Below are 26,053 nucleotides of genomic sequence, written 5' to 3' on the forward strand. Positions count from 1 at the left end.
GCCGCTTCTCGCGCAGTGTTCGGCTCAATCGCATCAATTGAAGTCGATACCGATCTCCAGTGATGGTTTCGCTTGGTTTTAACAGTTCATAATAGTAAATAACACCAACTTGGTCCCACCAAATACATAGCATAGCCTTGGCAGCGTGAATATTCGGCCGAGGCGACGACGTAGGAGCATGACCGCTCAGTCCCATGACTTTCTTTTCTTTGGATTGCTGTACTGAATCCATTTTTCATCACCCGTTACGATGCGATGAAGAAACCCCTTCCTTTTTTTGCCGCTGGAGCAGTTGTTCACAAGCAAAAAAACGAAGTTCAACATCCCTTGTTTATAACTCATAAGGAACCCAAGTCGCCTGTTTCTGATTCTTTTTGACCTACTTTAAGGCCTGCAAACAGTGGTTCTCAAATCATCCAGGTCATTATTCCACCAAGGAACTTCTTTGGAGAATTTACTTTACCTATTCGACAACTGCACTCATATGCATTCATAATGACTATTAACACTACCGATAGTGGTTTCCAACTGTATTGTACTGCTACTCTTCTCATCCAAAGCTAACTGCACTTAATTCTTCCTTAGAATCGTTGAGTGTTTACCCCAATCTGTTTCCCTAATTTCCCTAAATTTAGAGATAAATATTACAAGAAAAATTCTGTTTCCCCATCTTCTTTTCCATGATTGGACATCGACTATTCTTAGGATACTATTCAACTATCTCTCTCTTACAATGTGCGAAATGAAAAAAAATGTGCGAAATGAAAAAAAAAAATGTTAATGATATGCTTAAGTTTTGGTCAATACTACAAACATACGAGGTGTGTTCAAAAAGTATCACGAATTTTGAATTTTCGCAGCTTACGTACATTCGAATTTCGATTTTTTTGTGGCGATATGTTGGTACTCATGTCTCTCACTTATGCCGACGAGTTCGGCCATTTTGAATGTTCAGTTAATTGTTGACAGCTGCTTTGCTTGCACGTGCTTCGGCTCGTCTTCGATTTTTACCTATTCAAAAAGATGGATCAAAGAACCTGTATCAAATTTTGTGTGAAAACCGAAATTAAGTGCGCGGATGCATTACGAATATTGACTGTGTCATACGGAGAAGCTACTTTGGACCAAAGCAACGTTTATCGGTGGTACAAAATGTTCTCGAGAAGGTGTGAACGACGAAAAGCGTGCCCTACGCCCGAGCACTTCAACAATAACCGAAAAAATTGATGAAGTGAAGAAAATGGTATTGGCCAATCGTCGAATCACCGTTAGAGAAGTTGCTGAGGACCTAGACACATCGATGGGCTCGAGCCATTCGATTTTTTTCAATGATTTAGCATGAGACGGGTCGCGGCAAAATTCGTACCAAAACTGCTCAATTTCGACCAAAAGCAGCATCGCATGAACATTGCTAATGAGATGTTGGACTCTGCCCGCGACAACCCAAATTTGCTCCAGAGGCTCATAACTGGTGACGAATCGTGGGTTTATAGTTATAACGTGGAAACCAAAGCTCAATCATTTCAATGGAAGCGGGCGCACGAACCAAGACCGAAAAAAGCGCGCCAAGCTCGGTCGGATGTAAAAGTTTTACTTACCATTCTCTTCGATTGTAAAGGCGTTGTGCATCATAAGTTTTTGCCACAGGGTAAAATGGTCAATAAGGAATATTACCTGCAAGTCATGCGCAATTTGCGCGAAACAATCCGCCAGAAAGGCCCGGATTTGTGGAAGAACAAAAATTGGCTCTTGCATCACGATAACGCCCCTGCTCACACATCGTTGCTTGTGCGCGACTTTTTGGCAAAAAACAACATACTAATGATGCCACAGCCACCGTATTCTCCAGATCTGGCCCCCTGTGACTTTTTCTTTTCCCCGAAACTGAAGAGGCCCATGAAAAGACGACGGACGCTACGCTACGATTGACGAGATAAAGACGGCATCGTAGGAGGAGCTGAACAAGATAAAAAAATGATTTTTTGAAGTGCTTCGAAGATTGGAAAAAAAGTTGGCACAAGTGCATAATATCTCATGGGGATTCCTTTGAAGCGGACAAAATAGATATTAATGAATAAATAAACAATTTTTGAAAAAACACAAAATTCGCGATACTTTTTGAACACACCTCGGGTACATATGTATATGCCTATCTTGTCTTAGAAAATGTCCATATCCTCAAACAAAAAAAAGACATATTGGCGTACTTATTAATTCTATTATTCTAATCATAAATTATTACGCATGTTCCTATATTACAGGCTTTCATGCATTGTTAATGCGTAATATTTATTATTGATAAAAGGCAAAGCAACAACACAAACGTATGCAATACGTATGTACATATTTATTCAAAATAAGCGATTAAAAATACAGTGAGTGGGTATTTCGCAACAAAAACAATAACGTGACAAAAATTTAAATATGTATGTAGTAAGGAAAACTAAAAACACTAGAATACATGTAGATATTTACGTATTTATGTATATGTATGTGCATATTAATGAGAAACTTGTTGGAGTAAAGACATACCAATTGAAAACAAAAACAAGAACAACAAAATATAATAGTCCGAGTGTAATTGAGTGATCAACAATGTATTATATAACACAAAAAACACACAGCCGCATCATACACACCCACTTTAGAGCAGAGAGTAGTGGGTGTGTATCGAAAACGTTTAAAAATACAATATGTTCGCTTTTTAGACATTCTCTGTGTGCGAGAGTGGAGAGAGTAGCAAAGTCTTGACTGGCCGCTCAGCCCAATTCCGCTAACCAGCAACTACATACATAGTTGTTAAAACATATAGCAACAACTATATGAAACAAAAATATACATTACACTAAAATGCCAGTATAGCCGAAGTTTTGTTTGGAACTTCCATAAGTGCAGTTTCGCGCAAGTCTTTCTACTACAAGAAAATACTTGGGGAAAATGAGTTGAACATGGAGTTAATAATTTTTCTTCATTAATTTCTGTATTTACATTAGTGAAGATAAAGCCTTCTAAAATAGGGAAGGACGTACGCTCCAATTATTATTATTATTAGAATTAGTGGTGTCATAATCCAAAAAAAATCCAAGTTTTCAATTTAAAGCAAGGCACATTTTCATATAACGATTTAATGAAATACGATGAAAATAAAATTTAATCAGTACAATGGAAATAACAAGCAGATTACGAGAATTCATTAAGGATATGCTCCCTGTATTTGAGGCAATTAGATAACAATTTGTACAGAGCTTTATAATCACTACCGTTAGGTTAGGTTAGGTTAGGTTAGGTTAGGTTAGGTTAAATGGCTGCTCTAGCTAAGGACAAATATTAAAAATTCGTCCGTTGTGGTGCCATACATGGTAGAGGAGAAAGGAGAAGGGAAGGAAGAAGGAGCCTTGGGATTAGAAACGATGATGACCATACATTTTACGACGATGCCGACGGTGGCTGATTTGCGTTCGTAGTTAGCCGCAACACACCACTAATGAACTTCACCAAATTTATGGTATTTACACCGGCTATATGCGTAGGCGTAGCGAAAAAGTGAGAGCCCAGATGTCTAAGTCTTTGTCAGACGAGAGCAGGGCAGCTGAGAAGAAGGTGTTGAGATGATTCCACCTCGTCCTCCAGACAGTCTCTGCAGAACGGACTTGAGGCAATCCCAAGTCTCATGGCATGAACCTAACGGACAATGTCCGGTAAGGATGCTCACCAAATTCGAGAGCTGGGGCTTTGTTAGCCTTAGGAGTTTTCTTGAGCGTCCCCGAGCCGATATTAAGCGAGTCCGAATTTGTCGGAAAAAGGGCGTCAAGAAGTAACCTGAGTGATCACTACCGTTCACAATTATGTTATATTTAAGAGATCCAATGTCTTTTCACCAAAATGCACTCAACGAAAATTTGTATGGACAGGGCAGGTACCAGTGGCATGCAGAATATTTTCTGGGATATCCAAGTTGCAACCTGTACAAGCGGTAGCAGTTACTCATTCAAAAAGCCTTGCATTTAGATTAAGAAACCATCCCCTTGCACGAAGGATCAAACTTATGGTATAGCAGGCAAAACGTCACTGAAATAATTGATGTTTGTAAGTGATAGACCAGATACAAAACGTGAGATGAAGATTTTTTGGCTGAGTTTCAAAAAATACCGACCGCCGGAGGCCGTCGTAGCCGAATGGGTTGGTGCATGACTACCGTTCGAGAGTGAGTAGGTTCGAATCACCGTGCACGAAACATCAAAATAAAGAAGTTGTTTCTAATAGCGGTCGCCACTCAGAAGGCAATGGCAAACCTCCGAGTGTATTTCTGCCATGAAAAAGCTCCTCCTGAAAAAATATCCGTCGTTCGGATCCGGCTTACAACTACATTTGCGGACCAACATCGAGACGCACGGTCCAAACGGGTTAGTTAGGGGAAAAAACACTGTAAATTTTTCTTCAATGTTTAATGAGATTTAATATTTTTCAAAACTAAGCAAGTTATTATTAGTAAAAGAATTACAATATTATATTATTGCATTAATATAATTTCATCCCCATTTATACAGCGGGTAGCTAATAATCTCAAATTTAATAAATATGAGTTGGCCATTTGCGTAGAACCAAGTTTTGGTTCACCCCATCTACATTTTTTACGGTAAGTGGTTTAAAGTCTCCTAATTTTTCGAGCAGAAATTCTAATATTAGGTCGACTTCTGATAGAAATATTATAGTCAATGTTACATAAGTATAGTATAATTTCAAGAAAGCCCTTTGGCGGAGCGACGACTTGTTACGTTGTTACACTTGGCCGATGGCTATCAACTCAAAAGGCAAAGTATACGAAAATGCTGAGCAAGGTCCAAAGAACTGCGTTTTTATGCATCACCGGCGCTTTAAGGACCACCCTTAATAAAGCGCTCAAGGGGCTAGTCAACTTGCTCCCTCTAAATCTGGTAGGAAAAGACGTGGCTGCAGCTTAAGCGCTTAGACTTAATAGTATGGCGCAATGGAAGACCTGGCGGTTCGGCCATACATCAATACTACAAACTCTGAGTAGTTATAATCAAAAAATCGACTACTCTTTCCCTAAACCCACCTTTGACCGGCTCTTCAAGACTAACTTCCCGTCAAAAAGAAATTGGCAAACTCTAAGACCATGGAGAAAAGGGGAATTAAATTTTTACACGGATGGTTCCAAGTTAGAAAATAAAGTAGGTTATGGGGTTTTTTCAAAAGAATTAGGATTATAATTATCTGTCAGACTTCAGGATTACTGGTGCGTCTACCAGGAGACAACTATGTACCTTAATGCGCACGCCACGACAAAAACTACGATAAATATCTTTTCGGACAGCCAGGCGGCCACCGAATCAGTGGAAGTAGTTATACTAAGACCAAAGGTTACTGAGGAATGTCTGGCTGCTCTAAATGAGATTAGCACCCTCTTCAAGGTCAGTCTTATATCAGTTTCGGACATAGAGATATTGAAGCAAATTGCAAGGCCGATGAACTAGACAGAAAGAACTAATCATCCAATGCATGAAAACAGAGCCAATATTGGAATTCCTCTGGCTACTTGTGAATTGAGGTTAAAATATAATTTTTGACAGGAGCTCAATAGGTCGTGGGGAGAAGAAAATAATTGTGTTACAACCAGTCTAATTTGGCCGCAAATAGATAGGAAAAGATCAGGAGAATCGCTTAACCTCTCAAGAGAGAACATCTGGATGGTCGTGGCTTGTGTTCTGATCATTGGCTGTTAGGTAGCCACTCTTCTAGGCTAGGAATATTCTCGCATGAATACTGCAGAAAAAACAGTAGAACACTTTATCTGTAATTGTCCAGCCCTAGCTAGGAGTAGAGCAAGGTTGTTGGGAAAATACTATTTTGACTCACTTACGGAACTATCCGGTGTTGGGATGAAACCTATTCTACGTTTCATAAGAGCTTCTAAATGATTTTATGATGAATAAACAATAAGGTTTCCACTCTAAGCCGACTGCCACAAAAACCTAACCTAACCTCCACTTGGCATCTGCCCGAGAAAACCAAAAACCAATGCTAAAATAATGCAAGTCCAGTTTATGGCTATGCTGATTTGTTTTTAAAAGCGAGATTGAATGCATTCGAAAGATAAGGTTTCAGAAATAGTTGGCGTTTAACGTTTACATACCTCCTTTATGTCAGTGCAAGTCTCGTTATTTACATAACAGCTACGCCTCGTATATACACTACTAAATACGGCTACACCATCTATTCCATATAAAAATGTGTCAGGGGCAATAATATATGTTTTAAATCTGATAAAATAATTTTTAATTACATATATAAAAGTATTTTATATTTTATATATATTATATGTATATATATATGCGTATAATATATTTTAATCACTACGTATTTATTTTTATTTTATTTTTTATCACAGCAAAGATATGCATACCTTCTATATAAGCCTGCCACGTTACTGCTACTTTTCTGTACGCAACTATTAATAAATAACTGGAACTTTTCAATACTATTTAAAGTGTCAGCAGCGATAGTTTAATTGATCCAAAATGAAGAAACAATAACAACATCGCATTTCGCATCAACAAAAAAGAGCAACACCAAACAGTAGTCGGAGTAAAGCAACACGAAATTCTCAGTCATAAATTAGTAAAATCGAATGTAAGGCAAAGAAGTACTTCAAAATAAAGCTAATCAACTGAGCAACAACATAATACAGATTATTGCAGCAACAACTAGCAACAAAAAAGGCAGATAACACACTTGAAAAAGTCAAACAAAAAAATTTAGTACCAAAAAAAACAGAATCAAGCAATTCAAAAACATTAAAAAGGAAACAAAACGCAGAAATAAACAAAACAAATAATAAATAATCAAATGTGACTAAGCAAAAAAATAAAAAAAACATTGAAGCGGAGCAATAGAAGGAAAAACAACAAGTCAACAAGTCTCAGTATGAGAGACGTCGGCGCTGCCAAGCGATTTGACTGAAGCCAAAACAACAGCGCTCGCTATTAGCACGCAACAGTCGAACAAGTCCGGCCGTGCCAAATAGTCACACAACACGGCAAGCGCTAGAGTGCGGGCATACCACTTAAATTTAGAAAATATTCGTGTCGTGTACATAGTGCTACAATTCAGTATTCCGTTGAGTCGCGCTAAACACTTAGCCAACGGAGGTGCTCACCAAACTGGACTGAGCAAAATAAAGTAGGTCAATTGCTTGGACGCAGCAGCTAAGGAATCTATTGGAATTGGTTTTGGAGATTGCGCAGCCAACTGGTTGGGAAGTAAGACATAAGCTGTGAAGTGGAGAACAGCTGCCCGCGTTAGCTCACCAAAGGCGAGTGAGTTGCGTAAGGAGGCGAAAAGTGGTCAGCAGTTTTAGAAGGATTAGATATTTTCTAACGAATAATCGATTAAGGATACCAAAAAAAGCAAAAACAGAAGAAGAAAATTAAGTACGCACCGCAAAGTTTTACATTACTAAAAAGCAGTTTACAATTACTAAAAAGCGCAGTTGCTTGCAAATAAGCCGTCGTAGCTCGGAGATTCAGCGAGTTAAAGTTGACGCTACAGGCTGGATTGATAAAAATTTAAGTTAAGAGAAATCATTGATTGACAGATTAACCTTCTCAGAAGTTTCACAATATTGACACGCTTCAGATTAAGCTAATCTATCAATAGAAAACGAGTCTTTGATCAAATAAAAAATTAACTTCAAGTACATCTACAACTGACCAGAAATTAACGATATCAACAAAGAATAAATACATAAACAGCAATTGTTGGAGGGCCATACCGCCAAGGTACAACTCTACAGCCAAAAACCAATGCTTGCAACGCCAACTTGGCAAACGTTAAAAATTAATCACTCCATAGTATACCAGCCAGGCTATTGACGCACGCAACTACCTGCAGTTAAGCGCGCCTTCAACAGCTGATCGTCAGCAACGCGCGAGAAAATACGAGAAAAACTCGTCATTATATTACAAGAAATTTTGTGTTCAACCTGCGTGTAGCCGCCAAAAAAAACGTGAATGAAAAAGTAAATAGAAAAAAATCGAAAAATACGTTTCGTGTAAACGCCGATTATTTTGCAGGTTACAAAATAAATAACTGTGCGAACAAAAAACGAAACGCGCGCCAAGTTACAAAATAAAGTAATAACCAAATGGTGTTAACACGTAAAATTGCAACAAAAAAAGTTAAAAGTACTAAAATAAGCAAATCTTGTGATTGTTATTAAAAATAAAAATAACAAGAACTGTAACAAAATAGCTAAAATACGCTAAAAATCGTTACAAACTTCATGAACATTTGCAGCTACTTCTTTGAAAGCGTGAAGTGATTGGCAATTGTTGCACATTCTGCTATTTTTTTTTTTTATTTTTATATTTGTTTCTGTCTCTACTCTACCAAAAACGAAAAAGTGCGCGATGTTGCCATCAAGCAGTCTGCTGCACCGCTTGCTTGCCAAACACAACAACACACAAAATGTTACCTGGCCGACATTCCTCACTATGTTACTGATGCTCTTCGATATGCAGTTCAAGAGAGCGGAAGCACTCAAAGTGACGGTGAGTTACAAACAAAATCATTTGAATTTATTTATGGGTACATATACATATGCATGTACATATATGTATATGCATATGCATGCATGAAAGACATTGTGCTCAACGAACAGCCCAAACAGTAGAGATAAAATATATTACAAAAATAAAAATAGAGCAGAAAAACAAAATATGTAGAATTAAATTATCACACTTCCTGTTGTATGTTTAGCCGCGTTGTTTTTATTGGTTGTTTTTGGGGGCCCGTCTTCATACTCGTATGTTTATGTATGACAGTCATAGATATCGCTGGTTGCGCGAGAGCGTATGCATGAGAAAAAGGTCGAATGCTCTAGAAAAATGTTGTAAGCACGTGTACATACATACATAGAAAAGAATAAATGAATTTTGATTGTTGTAGATAATTGAGAAGCAAAGTTGTAGTGGAATAAGTTGTAGTAAGGCGCGAAGAGTTTTTTTCTCGGTAGATGGCTGTAGTGATCGATTTAGAGTTTACGCTCATTATCAAGGTGACATTTCATACTAAACAAATTCTTTTACTGTTTTTTGTTTGTTCTATTCAATTGTGAGTTACAGGGTGTTAATGGTTTTCAAGAGACTTCATTTCTTGAGTTAATTTTGTCTTTAGAAATGCAACACAATGGGTCATTTGCATTAAACCATTGAACGCTATTTTCAATACCAATCACCAAATTGGTATGCATAAAAGCAACACACTAAAGTACATACAATATATAGAAAATTATTTACTTGGTATTGAAAAGCAAACAAATTGTAATGACTTCTAAAAATTAACGGTTTCCTATTTGGCTTTCGAGTGGGTGCGAAGGCAGACTTGAATCATGAATCTTGAAGATAGGCAAAAAACTTTCAAAATGAGATGAACTGGAAAAGAGTAAACTTATCGGGCGCCTTACCAGTTTTCGCGGAGGGCTGTGTATCTACTCTTCTGTCAGAAAATAAAGAAATGAGATGCGGTGTCTTAGCAAATGTGCTGAAAATACAAACTTTCTTGTGATACATTGGTTATCGGGGCTTCCAGGTAAAAGGTGACAAACAAAACCGAAGTTCTTACTGCAACAATAACAACAAGGATACATTAGTTGAATATGCATATTATATAAAATTCTGGGTCCTTGCAAGTAGACGTTAGTGAAAATGTTGGAAGATTCTTTAGGGAGAGTAGAAACTTGGGTTCATCTTGGGTTTTCTTTAACTCAATCAAAAAGCTATTAAAAATGGAGGATTAATTTTGCGCCACCTTGTAGAAAATAGATACAGTGAGCTATAATCCTACGAGGGATTTTATTATTCTACATAGTTTCCTTTTAGGCTAATACACTTCATCCAACGCTGTTATAATTTGTTAATCTCTTCCGAATAATAGGATTTGTGCCAGTCTGAAAGATAGCCATTCGTTCCTGCAATGACCTCCTCGTTTGAAAGCAATTTTTTTCGCCATTTCTTCAAATTGTGGAACAAATAGTAGTCCGAGGGAGCCAAGTTTGAAGAATTGAGAGGCTGTGAAACGATTTCCAATAATTTTGCGACCATAACTGCTGTGGAGTGATGGCGTGATGAAAAAAGAAAATCACTCGACTTGCTCGATTCAGATGAATGCCAAACTCAAAGAAATAGGCCGATCTGGCTGAAACTTTGTGTATGGTTTTTAAGAGAGTTTTAAACATAACCTCGATATGCGCTAACAGTGTCATCTCCCTGACCTTGCACGGGCTTTTCAAACGACCCTCGTACCTGTTACAAGATTCATTGCTGGATTATTTCATGACATCCACCAACTTTCTTTTATTTTCGTTAAAATCGATCTTGTAATTTCCTCTTCGGTTTGGGCTCGTTTTTGTTTTAAGCTTAGCTTTCTAGCTTTGTACCTTTTCAATGACCCGTAGCTTATATTATATGAGTATGAGTATTAATCATTAAGAGATGGGTGGAAATAAGGTAAATTTTATTAATTTCTTTCACCGCTTCCAAAACAGGTTTTGGTTGGTTATAATCTCATCTTCGGATAAACTTTATCAGCAGTTAGGGGGTTATATACCTTGTGAGCCGGATGGACGATTGTCATAATTTTTTTTAAATATGTTTTAGAACTTTTATTCAAATGAGGCATATATCATACTGAAGGATAACTCTCGACATTTGGTGTTTTTATTAAAAAAAAAATGCTATTATTTATTGTTGATATCGCCCCTCCTCCGAAACAGCGTTTTTTAGAAGAGGCTTGCGGTGATCACGGTAGCGCATGAGCAGCTCAACTGAAATCAAAACAATTAAATGATTATTGTAGAAAAATGTTTTTTAGTGAATCTGAACGGTTTATTTACCCAAAAAAAATTTGTCTCGATATGAAAACCGCTTTGCACCAAAAAAACGATTTATGAGGGGTTGAAAAATTAAACAAACAGTTAATTCTAGCGAACTATGGACATATTTATTAAAAGTGAACCGTTCAGGTTAACGAGGCTGTAACTTCGAATAATTAAAAAAAAGTTTATGCAAATCGATCAAATAGTTTTTGATAAATAATGATCACCGCGACGGTAATTTTCAAAAAACACGACTTCGAGATAATCGCGTCTAAAGTTTTGCGTGCACTTCATTTAGGGATAAGGTCGCGCTTCCACGGTCTGTAACTTTCGTTCTAGTACTCCGATCTTTATGATTTTTTGAATTTATACTTTTAAGATGATGTACTTTTAGAATGTACCTACCATAAAAAAATTTTCGATTTTTTAGTCCAACACAAGGTATATAACCCCTTAACTGTCAGATGTTCACTAACTAATGTCTGGAAATACTTTTTTAACCTTCTGCTGATTATGTTTTGACTAAGCGCTTAATTTGCGTCTTGCGGCATTTCAAAGTCCATTTATTTCTGCGTAAAATTATTTGAATCTAGACCTTGGCAAGTAGTGATTCGATTTTATTTTAGGACTTTGATTGTATGGACTTTTAAAATGCTGAGAGAGTGCGACTCAAAAGGAAATTCATATTTCATGATCATTTCATTTTAAAATGCTTTTAAAACTTCTATGTTGTTAATCTTCTATGTCGCGGTAACACCCTGAATTGTTGTAGTTACACTAGGGCGGGTCGATTTAAAAATCGCCCATTGCTCTGTGAAAATCGTATTCTAGGGATCAAAATAAGAAACTTTGCCGAAGGAACCATACCTCTAAACCGAATTCTGATGTCCCCCAATTTGGGTCGAACGAAAAATCCCACTTTGACCCATTTAGAGTGCTCCAATCGAGTCCAAATGTATGACCGACCCCCACTAACTTTGGACGGCCGATCCACCCATGCCAGTGGGACACCCCCTGAAACTCCCCTGGGGGGTTCCCCATACAATCATTTCAAAATATCACCATTTTTGGCCTTTACATGAGAAAAGAAACTAAAAAGTTCGACCCAAATTAGGAAACAGCAGAATTCGTTTTAGAGGTATGGTTCCTTCGGCAAAGCTTCTTATTTTGATACCTAGAATATGATTTTCACAGAGCAACGGACGATTTTTTTGCCTCCCACAAATCGACCCGGCCTAAGTTACACCCACCGTAAAGCAGCAGTGGCCTAATCTCCAGACACATTGCAAGTATTGATATAAAGTAACTGCATACGTATTTTACTCAACTTCTAACAAGCCAATACACCTAAATTTCAGGCCTGCTCGCCGCTCTTTAGATTCCGTGTGAGTGCACTCCTGCTTATTAGGATATTGTCACTATATTAGTGCATAACATCTGGGCAATCGATAATCTTTTAATAGTACCCCTCCATTTGACAGTTCCTATGTTTTGCCGAATAATCTTTTACATTACGAACCGCTTTATGTAAAGGGACAATTAAATTATCCAACCTTTTCCAACTTATAAGGCGAGCTGCATTAATTTTACTCAGAATGACGAATGGTCTACGCACACCGCACGAAAATATTTGTACACATATGTATGTATATTATATATAGTTATACTCGTATACGAATATGTCATATAATATCAAAAATATGCATCACGAATGTGAGTGAAGTTGAAAGTTAAATTTACCAACATATTGCTAAACGCGTTTTCTTTAAAAAAACAAAAATCAATTGATTAATTTGAAGCTTTTGTGTACGTAGAAAACAAACCATTAATGTGAAAACATAGCTCGAAGAAAACCAATTAACATATAATATTAACGTGCAGACATATGCACTTTCATTGCAAAATTTCGTGACAAAACTGTTACAACTGAAGTGTAAATTTATATCATAAAGAAAACATGAAACAGTTTAGTACAAAAGTATGAATTGTTTAACTTTCTTTTCAAATGCAAGTTTTTGAATGCTTTCCATGCAAGTTATTTTTTTTTTAATTAAGGGGTTAGGTGGGTCTCAGAGGTTGAAAAAAGAAGATTTTGACTATTTTTTTTAGTATAGAAAATCATATATTTTATTTAAACAATTCACTATATCTAAGATACATATATAAACAGTATCTTGTGAAATTTTTGTTTAAAAATTTCGAAAACTCAGCCGTTGGTACCTCATTTTCCTTGACGTCTCAAAAAAAAAATGCTCTTGCCGTGGACAGCATAACTCATTATTGGTTCATCTAAAATCAAAAAACCAAAAGAATTTCGAGGGTACATGGATAAATCTCGTTGCTATACGAAGGAAAAAAAAATCCAAATTTGAATTTTTTACATGCTTTGAACCAAAAAACACATTTTTTAGTGAAATTTTCGACATACATTGGCTCAAAAAAATATTTGTAATAAATAAAAAACAAAATCCTTCGTTCAATAACTAGATAATGTTATTTCAAAGATTTGTACAAAATTTGAAGTAAATCGCTTCATAACTTTTCGAGATATCGTGTTCACCGACTTAAAAAATGGAGTTTTGAGATAAACACGTATACCTGCGAAGCGCTCAACTGACGTGGCCTAATTGGCGGAACTTCTGAAGGGTCTATCTCTTAGAATTTTACTCGGATCGACTTAAAATTTTAGGAGAGTATTTTAAACATACTGTACTATTTAATGAGGCAAAAAAACAAAAATCGATTTTTTGAAATTTTCAAACCCACCTAACCCCTTAAGAAAGAAAACATTTGCTGCATTGTAATCTTGCAAAGCTTAACAATAACTTCAGATTTCGTTCCAATTGCTCGAATCAAAATACTATCATTGGTAACCAAAAACACAAACACAACAATTAAAAATATTTGCTAACTAATAGAAAATGACAAATGTCAACCGTGATGACTTTGGAAGTACATAGAACTCATTAGTGTGGAATTAATTAATTGTGATTTTTTGTTTATTATTTTGTATAAATAAAATGTAAATATTTATCATTAGTCGCAGTTAGCAACTGTTGTCAACTATCAAAAAATTTAATTATTAAAAAAAAAATGTATTGAAAAATAATATATTCCAAATATCATTTATGTATGTATGTACAGGGTGGCTGATGAATTTTGCTACATTAAGAAACTCAAATAACTTTTTTTTAGTGTATGGAATTCATTTATTTTTTTTTCAAGTTGAAGGTCATTAAATTTTATTAAATGTAGCTTAACTATAATAGTTTTAAAAATAATTGAATTTAAATGCCCCCCATGCTCGTTGACACAAGTGCGGCATCTTAGTAAAAAGTTGTTCATTGCTGCTTTGAGAGTTGCGACAGGAATAGCCGCAATTGTTGCCCGAGTGGATTGTTTTAGTTCATCCAAATTTGTTGGCTTTGTTTTATAAACTTCTTGTTTACATAAACCCCACAAGAGAAAGTCAAGTGCAGTAAGGTCAGGCGACCTGCGGGGCCAATGAAATTCGGAGTTTCTTGAAATCAGTTTATTGGGAAATTTTCGTCGCAACTCTGTCATAACAGTCTGGGCTATGTGAGACGTTGCCCCATCTTGTTGAAACCACACAGAGTTGAAAGGAATTCTCTTTCGGCGTAGTTCTGGATAGAAAAATTCTTCCAGCATTTTCAAATAACGGTCTCCAGTAACCGTAACGGTGTGACCATTTTCTTCAAAAAAGTAAGGCCCGACAATACAGCGTGAAGAAACCGCACACCACACTGTCACGGGAAGAGGATGCAATTCCGTCTCGTGGAGTATCTGTGGGTTAGAAGTACTGCATATTCGACAATTTTGTTTGTTCATATTCGACAATTTTGTTCCGCCTGTACTCTCTCTGTACCAAAACTACGGACTCCAGTGTGTGATAGCGGCGGACTATCCAAATTCTTGTTTGCGTGTCCCAGTTATCCATTTTAATAAATTTTAAAGATCAATCTGCAAATTAAAATAAAAATGGAACAGATAACTTAAAAAGAAAAAAAGTTATTAAATTTTTTTTTTTGGTAGCGGCTTTCATCAGCCACCCTCTATGTATTATGCTTGAGAAGTTTTCAAAAGCTTAAAAATTTACATATGTAGTTAAGTAAATAAGTAAATAGAAAATCGAGTGTAGCACCACGACCTATAAGGCTTTTTATAATCCCATAATACGGCACTAACCAGTGTTCTCAAGAGGCATTCAAATCGCGAAGCAACAGTCGGCTACGCGCCATTATTAATATTAACATTATTTTAATTAATAGTTAAAAACAAGAGGCATTCAACCCCCCTAATGAATGTTAAAAGCTCCGAAGATGTGTGGACTGTACAGGAGTTATTATAAAATGCTAGTTACAATATCTGCCTGATCAACAACAGAAATTCACATAAAATATGCTCAGACGCCTCATCAGCCTCCAGGCGTAGTCAGTACTCCTTCTCTGTATAAAAGTTTAGCTGGTTCATGGGAAAACACCTTATGACCAGTAAATAACCTAATGTTAACCCGGACCAAAGCCTTAAAGTTCTTTCTACTGATCGGTTAACCAAATAACTTCGCCTATCGGAGACTCCCTGTGAGACTCAAAGATTTTTTTTTTACCATAGCTACCAAGCAAACCTAGAAATTTATCATCCTCGTTGGTCAACTGTTGTTGTTGTAATACCATAAAACATTAGGTCTAATCGTGCAGCAAATAATTTGCACCAAGTCAAATTCAAATTTAAGTTTTGGTGTTCACGTATCCAAAAACCTTGCAAAGTAGGGGAAATAGAGAGAGCAAAATGACCTTGCATCATTTTGAGTGGAAGTTGTAAGTTTTTACAGGATAAATTTTTACTTGTAAGAATATGCAAGTGAGAAAAACAGCTGATCGCAAAGTAAAAATAAACACGAATTAGAATTTGCAAATTGAGTCAAAGTTCTAAATTTAAATAAAACTGGCGATTAAATGGAGCACGTAAGTAAATATATTTTAGATCAAAATTTAAGTGAACCTAAGCTCATTATTTTGAGTTTTATTTGCTTTATACTTTTTTAAATTTAATGCGAGGTAGCTCCACTGAAAAAAACGTTACGCTTTTTTCGTAAAACTTGCAATATTACTAGTTCACTTACTTTTTCTAAATATTTTTCTCTTTAAGAGCGGATTCTCGGAAATTAAGTTACTGGCAAGTTACTGGATAATTTTTCATGAACAAGCCCAAAGATGGTAGAGCCCTCGATTTGGCAAAGACAGGAATATATTACCGCAGTCCTTTCCGCTAACAAAACTCAGTTGTTTAGAGATTCAGTTCTATTGAGGCGTCTTAACTCGCCACAGATCTAGGTTAGGTTAGGTTAAATGGCTGCCCTAGCTAAGGGCACTAAAAATTCGTCCGTTGTGGTGCCATATATGGGAGAGGAGAAAGGAGAAGGGAAGGAAGAAGGAGCCTTGGGATTAGAGACGATGATGACGATACATCTAGCAATACTTAAGAATTTGATTCTCACATTCTCACAAACCTATCGTACGAGAAGTGGGTATGTATCTGTTGTCTCATTACCAAGAAAATTAGAACTAAAAACGCAGACTAGAATTACCTAGGACACTTGCATGATTCTAAGTTTGAGGTTAAGACTTTCGATAAAGCAATCTGACTTTAGCTGGTTTTAGCTTTCAATCAATATTCCGGATTTTCCATATAAAACAAGTTCTGGGTTTTGCACCAGAACAATGAAATTTAATGCTTGGCACGTAAAATATCCTAAGTAGACTTAAATTGTTTTATCACTTATACAGTGGCGGTGAAAATAATGCAAGCTTGAATTTGCTAAAAATTCCCATTGATTTTTCTTTGTTGTAGACGGTGCTGCGCATTTTATATAAAAAAATGTCTGGCATTCCTTATATGCTACAAAATGCATAAATCTGTCGATAAAAAAAATTACCAAAAATCTACGCGGATCTTAAGACACATTAAACTTACATAATTGTACTATATACCAAAATTGAATGGGCCAAGAACTTTACTAAAAATTCTGCATAGACAATTTGACATTTTCATGAAAATTGGTTGATTTTTATTTTTTTATGTTTTACAAATCTTGAAATTTTGAAATTTTTAATTATATGAGTCTTATTGTAGTAAGAAATATGTATATTTTGATAAAAAAAGAAAAAGAAACAACAAAGTAATAAGTAGTCAAAACTTCGTCATAAACCGCGATACTATTACTTTTCACGCCACTGTGCATAGCAGTATTTTCTTCATCGATTTTAACCCAAAAACTGTACAAAGTAAATCTATTAAATCATGATCTCATGTACAGGTAGTGCAAAATTAATCATCCAATTTTGTTTTTGAACACGTTTTTTACTAAATAAAAAAATGATTTTTAGGAAATCTCTATTTTGACTTTTACGCACTCCATTGCTTGTTTGTTTGTATACTGGAGCTGCTTAGTACATATGTAAGTGTCAAATAAGGTGATTAATTTTTTGGCACCCTGTATCAGTTGTTTTATGAGCTTGAGAACTTAAAATGTTAATAGAAAACAGAAATATTATTGGAATGAATTTGTTTGTATTATAATCTGGTAGATAATTTCATGGCATTTATTTTTTGGATATGATATGTACATATACATATGGCCGCCGCGGCTACGAGTGACATGGATCATTCGATCAGTCCAATTTTTTACCACTTTTGACTTGATAACGTCTTATAATTCAATGTAGCCGGCTGCATGCACGAAAAAATGCGTCGTTATCTTGCTCATGCGACGTTAATGCTTGAACTGCATGTTTTGTTATGTTATGTTATGTTATGTTATGGTATGTTATGTTATGTCATGTTATGCTATGTTATGTTATGTTATGTTATGTTATGTTATGTTATGTTATGTTATGTTATGTTATGTTATGTTATGTTATGTTATGTTATGTTATGTTATGTTATGTTATGTTATGTTATGTTATGTTATGTTATGTTATGTTATGTTATGTTATGTTATGTTATGTTATGTTATGTTATGTTATGTTATGTTATGTTATGTTATGTTATGTTATGTTATGTTATATTATGTTATGTTATGTTATTTTATGGTATGTTATGTTATGTTGTGTTTTGTTATATTTTGGGTTGTGTGCGTGTGTGTGAGCGTGTGCGTTATTATGTTTATATACATACCAATGATGTGTTTATTATATTTATATATTATAGTTATGTTTATATAAAAATAAATATAAAAATGATGTTTATATATGTTATTATTATGTTTAGGACAAATAAATATAACAATAATATTTATATAATGGGTTATTTGTAGGTATATGTAAATATAAAAATATAAATAATGATATATGTATACATATATACCGAATTTATAATTAGTGACGACTAGTTGTTAATAATACCTCTTGTTTTAATGTTTTTATTATTAATTTATTATTATATATGAAAGAAAAAATGTATGGTAATATTTACCACATACCTTATAAGATATGTTGTATACTAATATAATATATGCATACATATACTTTGGTGCAATTTTCATAGACTAATATACATACATATGTCCTATGCCAATTCATATAAACATGCATATATACAATTTCGCGCAATCCTCAAACAAAAAGAACAAATCTATATGTAAAGATGCATACAAATCATATGGACATATCAAATGTACGAATCTATTCTGTACGCAAGCAAATGTAAGCTAATGTACCTTGCTTGAACTGCAAGCGAGAGCGCGGAATGAGGCACAATCGGCCCCCGCGTTCGGCATCTGGCTCTCTCCTACTTGAGTAGGCATATATATGTATGTATGTATATGCGCATATGTATATAAATTCACATATTTGTCTTTGCATATGCCTTCTTCCTGTGTGCATGGTAATGAACCATTTCTCTGTTGAGAATAAGACGATGATAGGAAAAGTAGGAAATGAAAGGGGGTATTTCGAGTGTAATGTGTCTTGAAAAAGGCAAATCGATGATGGTGCGTCTTAGTGTTGTTGACTTATTAACGTCTAATGCACAATCGAAATTGAACATATCTTTCATGAATTTGATAAATGTTTCGTCATTTCTCACGTTTGTGTAAATGTAACTTGACCTATTCCATTGCGATTCCATTTAGCTCCTTCTCTATATCCATACAAAATATCTATCAAACAAATAAAATTAAAATTTTGTTTTGAAAATCGCAACCATTCCATCAGTATTTTCTTATGACGTTGTCACGTTAAACTATAGTCAGTACACCGACTTTACAGACAACCTCTTTTTTTCAATAAATCTGTCCTATGGTCAGTGTTGATTAATTGATTGGAAATGATTAATTTTTGGAAATAAACAAGGGCAGCTCCTTCCTCGTTTCAAAAGAAATAAGATTCGATGATTCTGCCAATGATTCTTTTTTCCAATAAATCTGTTCGTATGGTCAATGTTGATTAATTGATTGGAAATGATTAATTTTTGGAAATAAAAAAGGGCAGCTCCTTCCTCGTTTCAAAAGAAATAAGATTCGATGATTCTGCCAATGTCTTATAAACTTATGCCTTATAAACAGATTTATTTTTTTCGAAGTAAATTGCAAAATTTTAGAAGCGTCATTTTGGACATTACTGAACAGAAAAGCACCCGATACATGAATTCAAAATGTTCCTTTAGATTTTTCAGTAGCAAAGCTTATTTCCATATCAGTCTCCTTGTATTTCGTATTTAAAACATTAGGTGATATATTATGTATATTATATTATATGTATGTATGTATGTATATTTTTGTCCAACTTTTCCATTTTCAAAAACCTCGGCAATCCTCTAAGTATTTTTGAAAACTTGATATCTATTTTAAGAAATTAGAAGATATTTTGCCAAAAGACTTAAATTTTTTTTGTCTACCGATGATTGCTGACGACAATTCAATAGAGGTACGTAATATGTATGTGTGTGCATGTGTATATTAATATGCATATGTATATGTTAAGTGGTACAAGCATACACAGATACAAAATATTTTTCAGCAATAACTCACTTTGAAATTAAACAGCTGAGACCAAAAGTTTTAATTTGTTTATCTCTTTTGGCGAATTCTGGTTGGTTCCTTGATATTGATTTTTATTTGATATTGAATTTTATTTCTGCGCAAATCACGTAGAGAAAATATGTATGGATTTGTATGAATCCGCTGCCAAGAAGTGTGCACTTTTGCAGTGAGCGAGGGGCATATGTACATATGTATACGAGTATGTATGTATGTATGCATTTTCTACGAAAAATTCCAAGCAAGGAGAAGCATTTGTAAACAAAAATGGAGATCTAGGAAGCACTACTCACTTTGTTTTAAAAATACGTGCATACGAGTACATATTCATGTATGGTAAGAAAAAATATGGAAAAGGAAAAAAATAGTAATTTCCTCATAAAAATTGGATAAGTGATAGCGAGCGAAAGGTCTGCAATGCATTTCAATTAAAATTATTATAAACTTACAGAGCAAATCGTCAATCTGAGCAGCTGACAATAAGAGAGATCGATTTATACACATACATACCCACATATATATGTACATATGTATGTGAGTTTTGAAAAAATGTGTACTGGTACATGCATACATATGAACGTATGGGGGTGAGAAGTTTCCAGCCTGATGACTTGATGACTTGACTTGACTCCTCATTATGATTCACCTCCGTACCAATTTTTGAGTTTAGGCCACAAATGATAGCCGCTTGGAACTAAATGTGGTGAAAATGCTGGTTGAGTTGTAATTAGAACTTCAATTTGTAGATCTTATGCTGAAGAGATTTTATGGTGCTCTTTAACAGACCGTTATTCGGCTCTGAGCGAATTCGATAGCATGCGCTGACGGGCTGACGTAGCCGGGATAATAAATCGGTTTGTTTACGAAAAAACCTAGATTGTGTTGGTGGTATACGAAAAAATCAACCAATGACATATTGTTGCCAGTTGAACAACGACTGATTGGACGAGTGTGTCAATACATGTGAAATTATCGTGTAGAATACAGCTGCCGAATCTCCCTTGTGACGAGTCAACCGAAGTTCCCCTCATAATTTTCTTTTTCACTATAGTTAAGAAGCAAACCTTGTAAATCGATCATCCTTGCGTAGATCTTAGCCAAAGCAGCTGCTGACATTTAGTAAGAAGAATATAAAGGCTAGAAGGTATAGTTTCCAGTCCTTGCCGCAATCAAAACTCTGCCACCTGATTTAACCACACAAAGAACTGCGAAACTGTCCAAAATGTATCCTAACTACTCCCAATTGGTTCACAGTCAACTCAATCAGTTAAAATCCCAGTAGCCTCAGCGATCTCACTCACTTTCAATCTTTTATTTTCCAGCAAGATTTGATGAATTTGTTCGATACTTTCGCAGTGGTGGCCTCAACAGGACGCCTTGCATGTTGTCCGTCATCAATGTTTGTGCGACTTACTTTAAATTTTTCAAACCCATAGGAAGAGAAGCTCGACCAAACACCTAACAGATACTCGATATAATTTCTGACATGCATCTTGAAATTGTTCCGCAAGTGGAGGCGCCTGCAATTTTATGCCGCCTCCGAACGGCAGATGGTTTTTATAAGGAGCTGTTTCACAGCAGGAATGCACACGGAGCCTTGCCACTTCCGCTATTCTTTATAAAAAACCTTTTCCAAGATTCTGTGTTTGAATTAAAATATTAACGCACATTTTTGACGAAAATCACCAGGAAATTAAAAGGGAAATAAAAATTGATAAATAAATATTTGAAAAAACTTGTATTATAAATTAAAATATTACACCAAAGTGTTTCTTCAAAAAAATTCTAATCCGATTTGTGGACAAAATCATCAGTTTTGGAGGAGTTTGAAAAGTAAATAAAAAAAAATTAACTAAAATTAAAAAAAAACTTATTATGAATTAAAATATTACACAAAGTTGTCTTATCTTTACATTTGTTGTTCGACTAAAATTATTTTATTTTTGAAAATTACATTTCCCAAATTTTCATTTATACCGAAATTAAATGGAATCCACTCTAATTACACATTTTTTGATTAATTGTTTTTTAAAAACATAGCAGCGATGTAAACGGCAAACATACTGAAATAATATTTGTGTCGCATACACCTCTAACTAGTCATTTTCCAGCTGTTTCAATTCTACAATTCTATAGTTCCTTTCGAACTAGTTTATCTTCTTTCCCAAAGACCAGTTGAACTAAATAGAATGCCTGGTTTAGCTTTGCACTGTAGGGTTCATTCAAATGCATTAGTGAACATTTGGCAAAGAACTTATGATTTTAATAAATCTTCCATTTACATCGATAAATTCTAATATTTTATAGAAAATAAATATTATTTTCATTTAATTTTTATTAACATGAATTCTTGAACTACCGATATGAATTTTTAACAGCTTCAGTTTTGTCAAGTGTCTAAGTTTAAGTCAATTCCAGTGGTTTTGTCAAAAATCCGCAGCTATGTACGCTTACGCCTTTATACATTCATGCACACGACTATGCACACATACTCACATATGGTAGCTCGCATATGGGGGCTGCCTTTCGTCAGTCTACCCCTTAATTATTACAAACGTGTTGGCACCTTTACCATAATCTACTTAATGGCGCGCTGTTTGGACTTTGGCCGAACCCCCTCCCTCTCCCCTCCTGTTTCCGTATACTATATAGCGCGCCATGTGAGGCGTATTTTTGTTGCTTGCGTAGACTTCGCACTTGGGTTGCTTTTGATTAGTAATCGGCAATGGGAAATTGTTATTGCGCGAACAATTTACGGCGTGCGCCTTTGTTGCGAATATTATGCACAAACATACATACATATAAATAATTAAAAATATTTTTGTATGTGCACCCATATATACTCGTAGTGTGAAATAAAAATGTTTCGTTCCCCTCAATTGTAGTTTTTCTCTGATTTTCTTGCTGTATTATACAATTAGTTCCAGTATCAGTTACTTTTAGTTGGACTGAATTTTGTTTACTTATTTCTTCAATTTTTTGTATACACCATTCATATTTTATTATGTTGTAATAGTGGGCTAGCAAATTCATATATTTATTCTTATATATACAAGTTAATGGTGCTTGTGAATTTTCAATTAAATTGTGACGCTTCATCGATTTTTATTGAACGTTTTAAATCAATTACAAGGTCATTAACTTTTGCCCCTGTAACTGGCAGAGGCTGTTCGAAGGCAGTGGAACGTTCATTGATACAAAAAGTAGTGCATAAAAAAATATTACGCGAACATTAGTGGAATAATTCGAAAATTGAGCGTAAATTTTACCGCAGTAAGTGAATTACTGAGCTCAAATGTAAATAAGAAATATGTTTATATGTAAGTGTATTGTATAATTTTAAACAAAACATCGACTATATGGTTTCGTATGCCTGCAGGTGCATATATTCCAAGTAGCGGCCTAACTCGATGGTCGGAATCGAACAAAATTTCGCTGCATTATTGCCATGACAGCCGTGTTTATGATAAGAACATAAAAATAGGTTTATGTAAGGGGCTTGACACCACCTATAGCCACGCAATTTTTACTGAGACAATCTTCTTGCAAGAACTCTCGATACACCACATCATTTTAAGCGAAGAAAACAGTGAGTAACACCTTTGCATTTGACTGAACTTGGTGCACTTTTTTCATTCTTGCCTCTTCTAACTTGGATTTAGTTTCGAAAACATAACCAAATAATTATGTATGTTTCGTTACCAGTTAAAAATTAGGAAATTTTCATAACGCACTCGTTTTCGAAATATCATGCATTACAAAAAACAAAAAAAAAAAAAAAATAATAATAGGTCTATGAATAAGTTCGTGCGGTTTTTTTCGAAATTTGAATTTCGGATCATTCCCATGGCTTTTAAACGTTTGGAAATGGTTGATTGATCAACTCCCAAAGTTTTTGCAACCTCTTCTTGCGTTTGAGCCGGATCTTGATCGAGCAATTCCTCCAATTCGGTATCCATGAACTTTGGCGGCGCACCCTCGCGTTCTTCGTCTTCCAAGCCAAAATCACCACTTTTAAAGCGTGCAAACCACTTCTGGCACGTTCGCTCAGCTAGAGCATGCTCACCATAAACTTCCACCAAGATACGATGACTTTCGGCTGCTTTTTTCTTCATATTAAAGAATTCCCCGCAAAAACACATTATTTGGCACGAAATTCGACATTTTCAAGTGTGGTAAAAATATTGTTGTTTACGCTTCAAATAAAAAACTTATACTGACGTTTGTGCATTACGACAGTAGCTCTCCAATGAATGTTTGGAAATGTGGATCGATGGAATAATAATCAAGTTACGCCATCTGTTGTAAAACCGCACGAACTTATCCATAGACCAAACATTACGTATATATTAAATGGATTAGAGACTGAAAGTACAAGTTAAAGAACATAGATGTACAATTTATTTAGTTCGTCAGGCCGATAGCCTCAGCTGCTAGTTGCCTTACTAATGTAATGCAGTTATTTAGTTATAATTATATTTCATATAAATAATTAAATAAAAATGTTTAGTTATCTCAAATGCTCATTGGGCACCAACCCATTTTTGAAATGCCTACCACACGCACTGTTAGCCGAAGAAATTTTCTTGAAGTCTCGCGATAAGTTTCCAGTACTCACTTATTTTTCTCTTGTGATGCTATTTGCCCAGAAAAGTATCTGTGGAAATCTGCAATAGTCTCGTCCGAGAATAACAGATTGCAATGATTGGCAATCCGAAGCAAAATTGTGAGAGTAACTTCGGCTGCCACGTCAAAGAGAATTTGGCACCAGAGCAGAGAGCAGTACCCGCTTATGCCGAAGGTGTGGTCAATATCACACCGTTTACCGACTCCCTGCGAATTTGAAGGAATCTGATTGCTGATTTGTTGGCATAAAAGGGGATATGACGACGGTTTGTTTACGAAAAAACTGAGATTGTATTGGTGATATTAGCAAAAAACAAAACAACGCAGTCAATGCTTTTGTTACTTCGTTGTGGCGAATGTATTTAAGGTGGTTGGTTGCACATTTAAGGTGGTGGTAACAGATCAACAGCAACTAATTGTACATTAGAATTTCACAGCAAAATAAACTAGAGTAGTAATAAAACAGAACGGTTTTTCGTCATTTCATTGAGCGCTAACACCACATGTGCAAGGCGAAAGGAAAAACAAAAACAAATCAGCTGCGGGAGCGTGTCATTATTCTGTATTACAAAATTCTGGGTGACAAAATTCTGTAAATTGCAAAAAAATTCTGCTTTTTAAAATTTTGCTTTTTTAAAATTCTGCTTTTTAAAATTCTGCTTTCCAAATTCTACTTTTTCAAAATTCTGCATTTTTAATGCGAAAAATTCTGCTTTATTCAAGTTTTGTGATTTTCGTCATACAAGAAGTAACAAAATAAACATTTATTCCATAAATATACATATGAATATGTTTAAGCGATAACAATATTTTAGTTTAGCCAATTAGAGTTGGACTGATGAGGATTATTTTTTTGAAGCGCGGCCGAAGGCCGCCCACGCGAAAAGAAGTTCTACGCAAAAATACTGTGGATTCTATCGAAACTGAAGAAAAAATTATTATTATTATTATTTTTATTTTTTATTTAATATCTCGAATAATAATAAAAAAAATAATAATAATAAATTAAATAATTACATTACCTCTTTAACATTGTTAACATTATATTTTAATACAGAATTTTGTAATACAGAATTTTGTAATACAGAATTTTGTAATACAGAATTTTGAAAGCAGAATTTTAGAAAGCAGAATTTTAAAAAAGCAGAAATTTAAAAAAGCAGAATTTTGAAAAGCAGAATTTTAAAAAGCAGAATTTTGTTTTTAGAATATTGTACATACAGAATTTCGACACCAACCCATCACCTGCTACTGATGCCGTTATAAAGGGTGGTTAAATTTCAAGGGCCGATGTTGAATGTGAACCACACCTAAACTTCAAGATTTTTTCTGCATTTCATTTGACAATTTTAAATTTCAGACTAATTCAATTTGAACCATGGAAAGATAGATAATCGAACAACGCGTTAAAGTTATTCAGGCTTATTATGAAAACAGGCGTTCAAATCAAAACGGGCGTTCGAAGAAAATCATCT

The 26,053-nt window shown here is 35.0% G+C and overlaps 1 protein-coding gene across 1 annotated transcript in view; it reads left to right on the forward strand.

The window, feature by feature from the left end:
• Positions 1-26,053, forward strand: part of LOC129248440 (lipase 3) — a 58,642-nt gene that overhangs the window by 23,263 nt on the left and 9,326 nt on the right. The window contains exon 2 of the mRNA XM_054887988.1: positions 6,410-8,570. Coding sequence (XP_054743963.1) covers positions 8,430-8,570 — 141 coding nt within the window. The 5' untranslated portion in view covers positions 6,410-8,429. The remainder of the gene's footprint in view (positions 1-6,409; positions 8,571-26,053) is intronic.

The sequence above is a fragment of the Anastrepha obliqua genome, chromosome 5 (assembly GCF_027943255.1).
Source record: "Anastrepha obliqua isolate idAnaObli1 chromosome 5, idAnaObli1_1.0, whole genome shotgun sequence".
Taxonomy (NCBI): Eukaryota; Metazoa; Arthropoda; class Insecta; order Diptera; family Tephritidae; genus Anastrepha; species Anastrepha obliqua.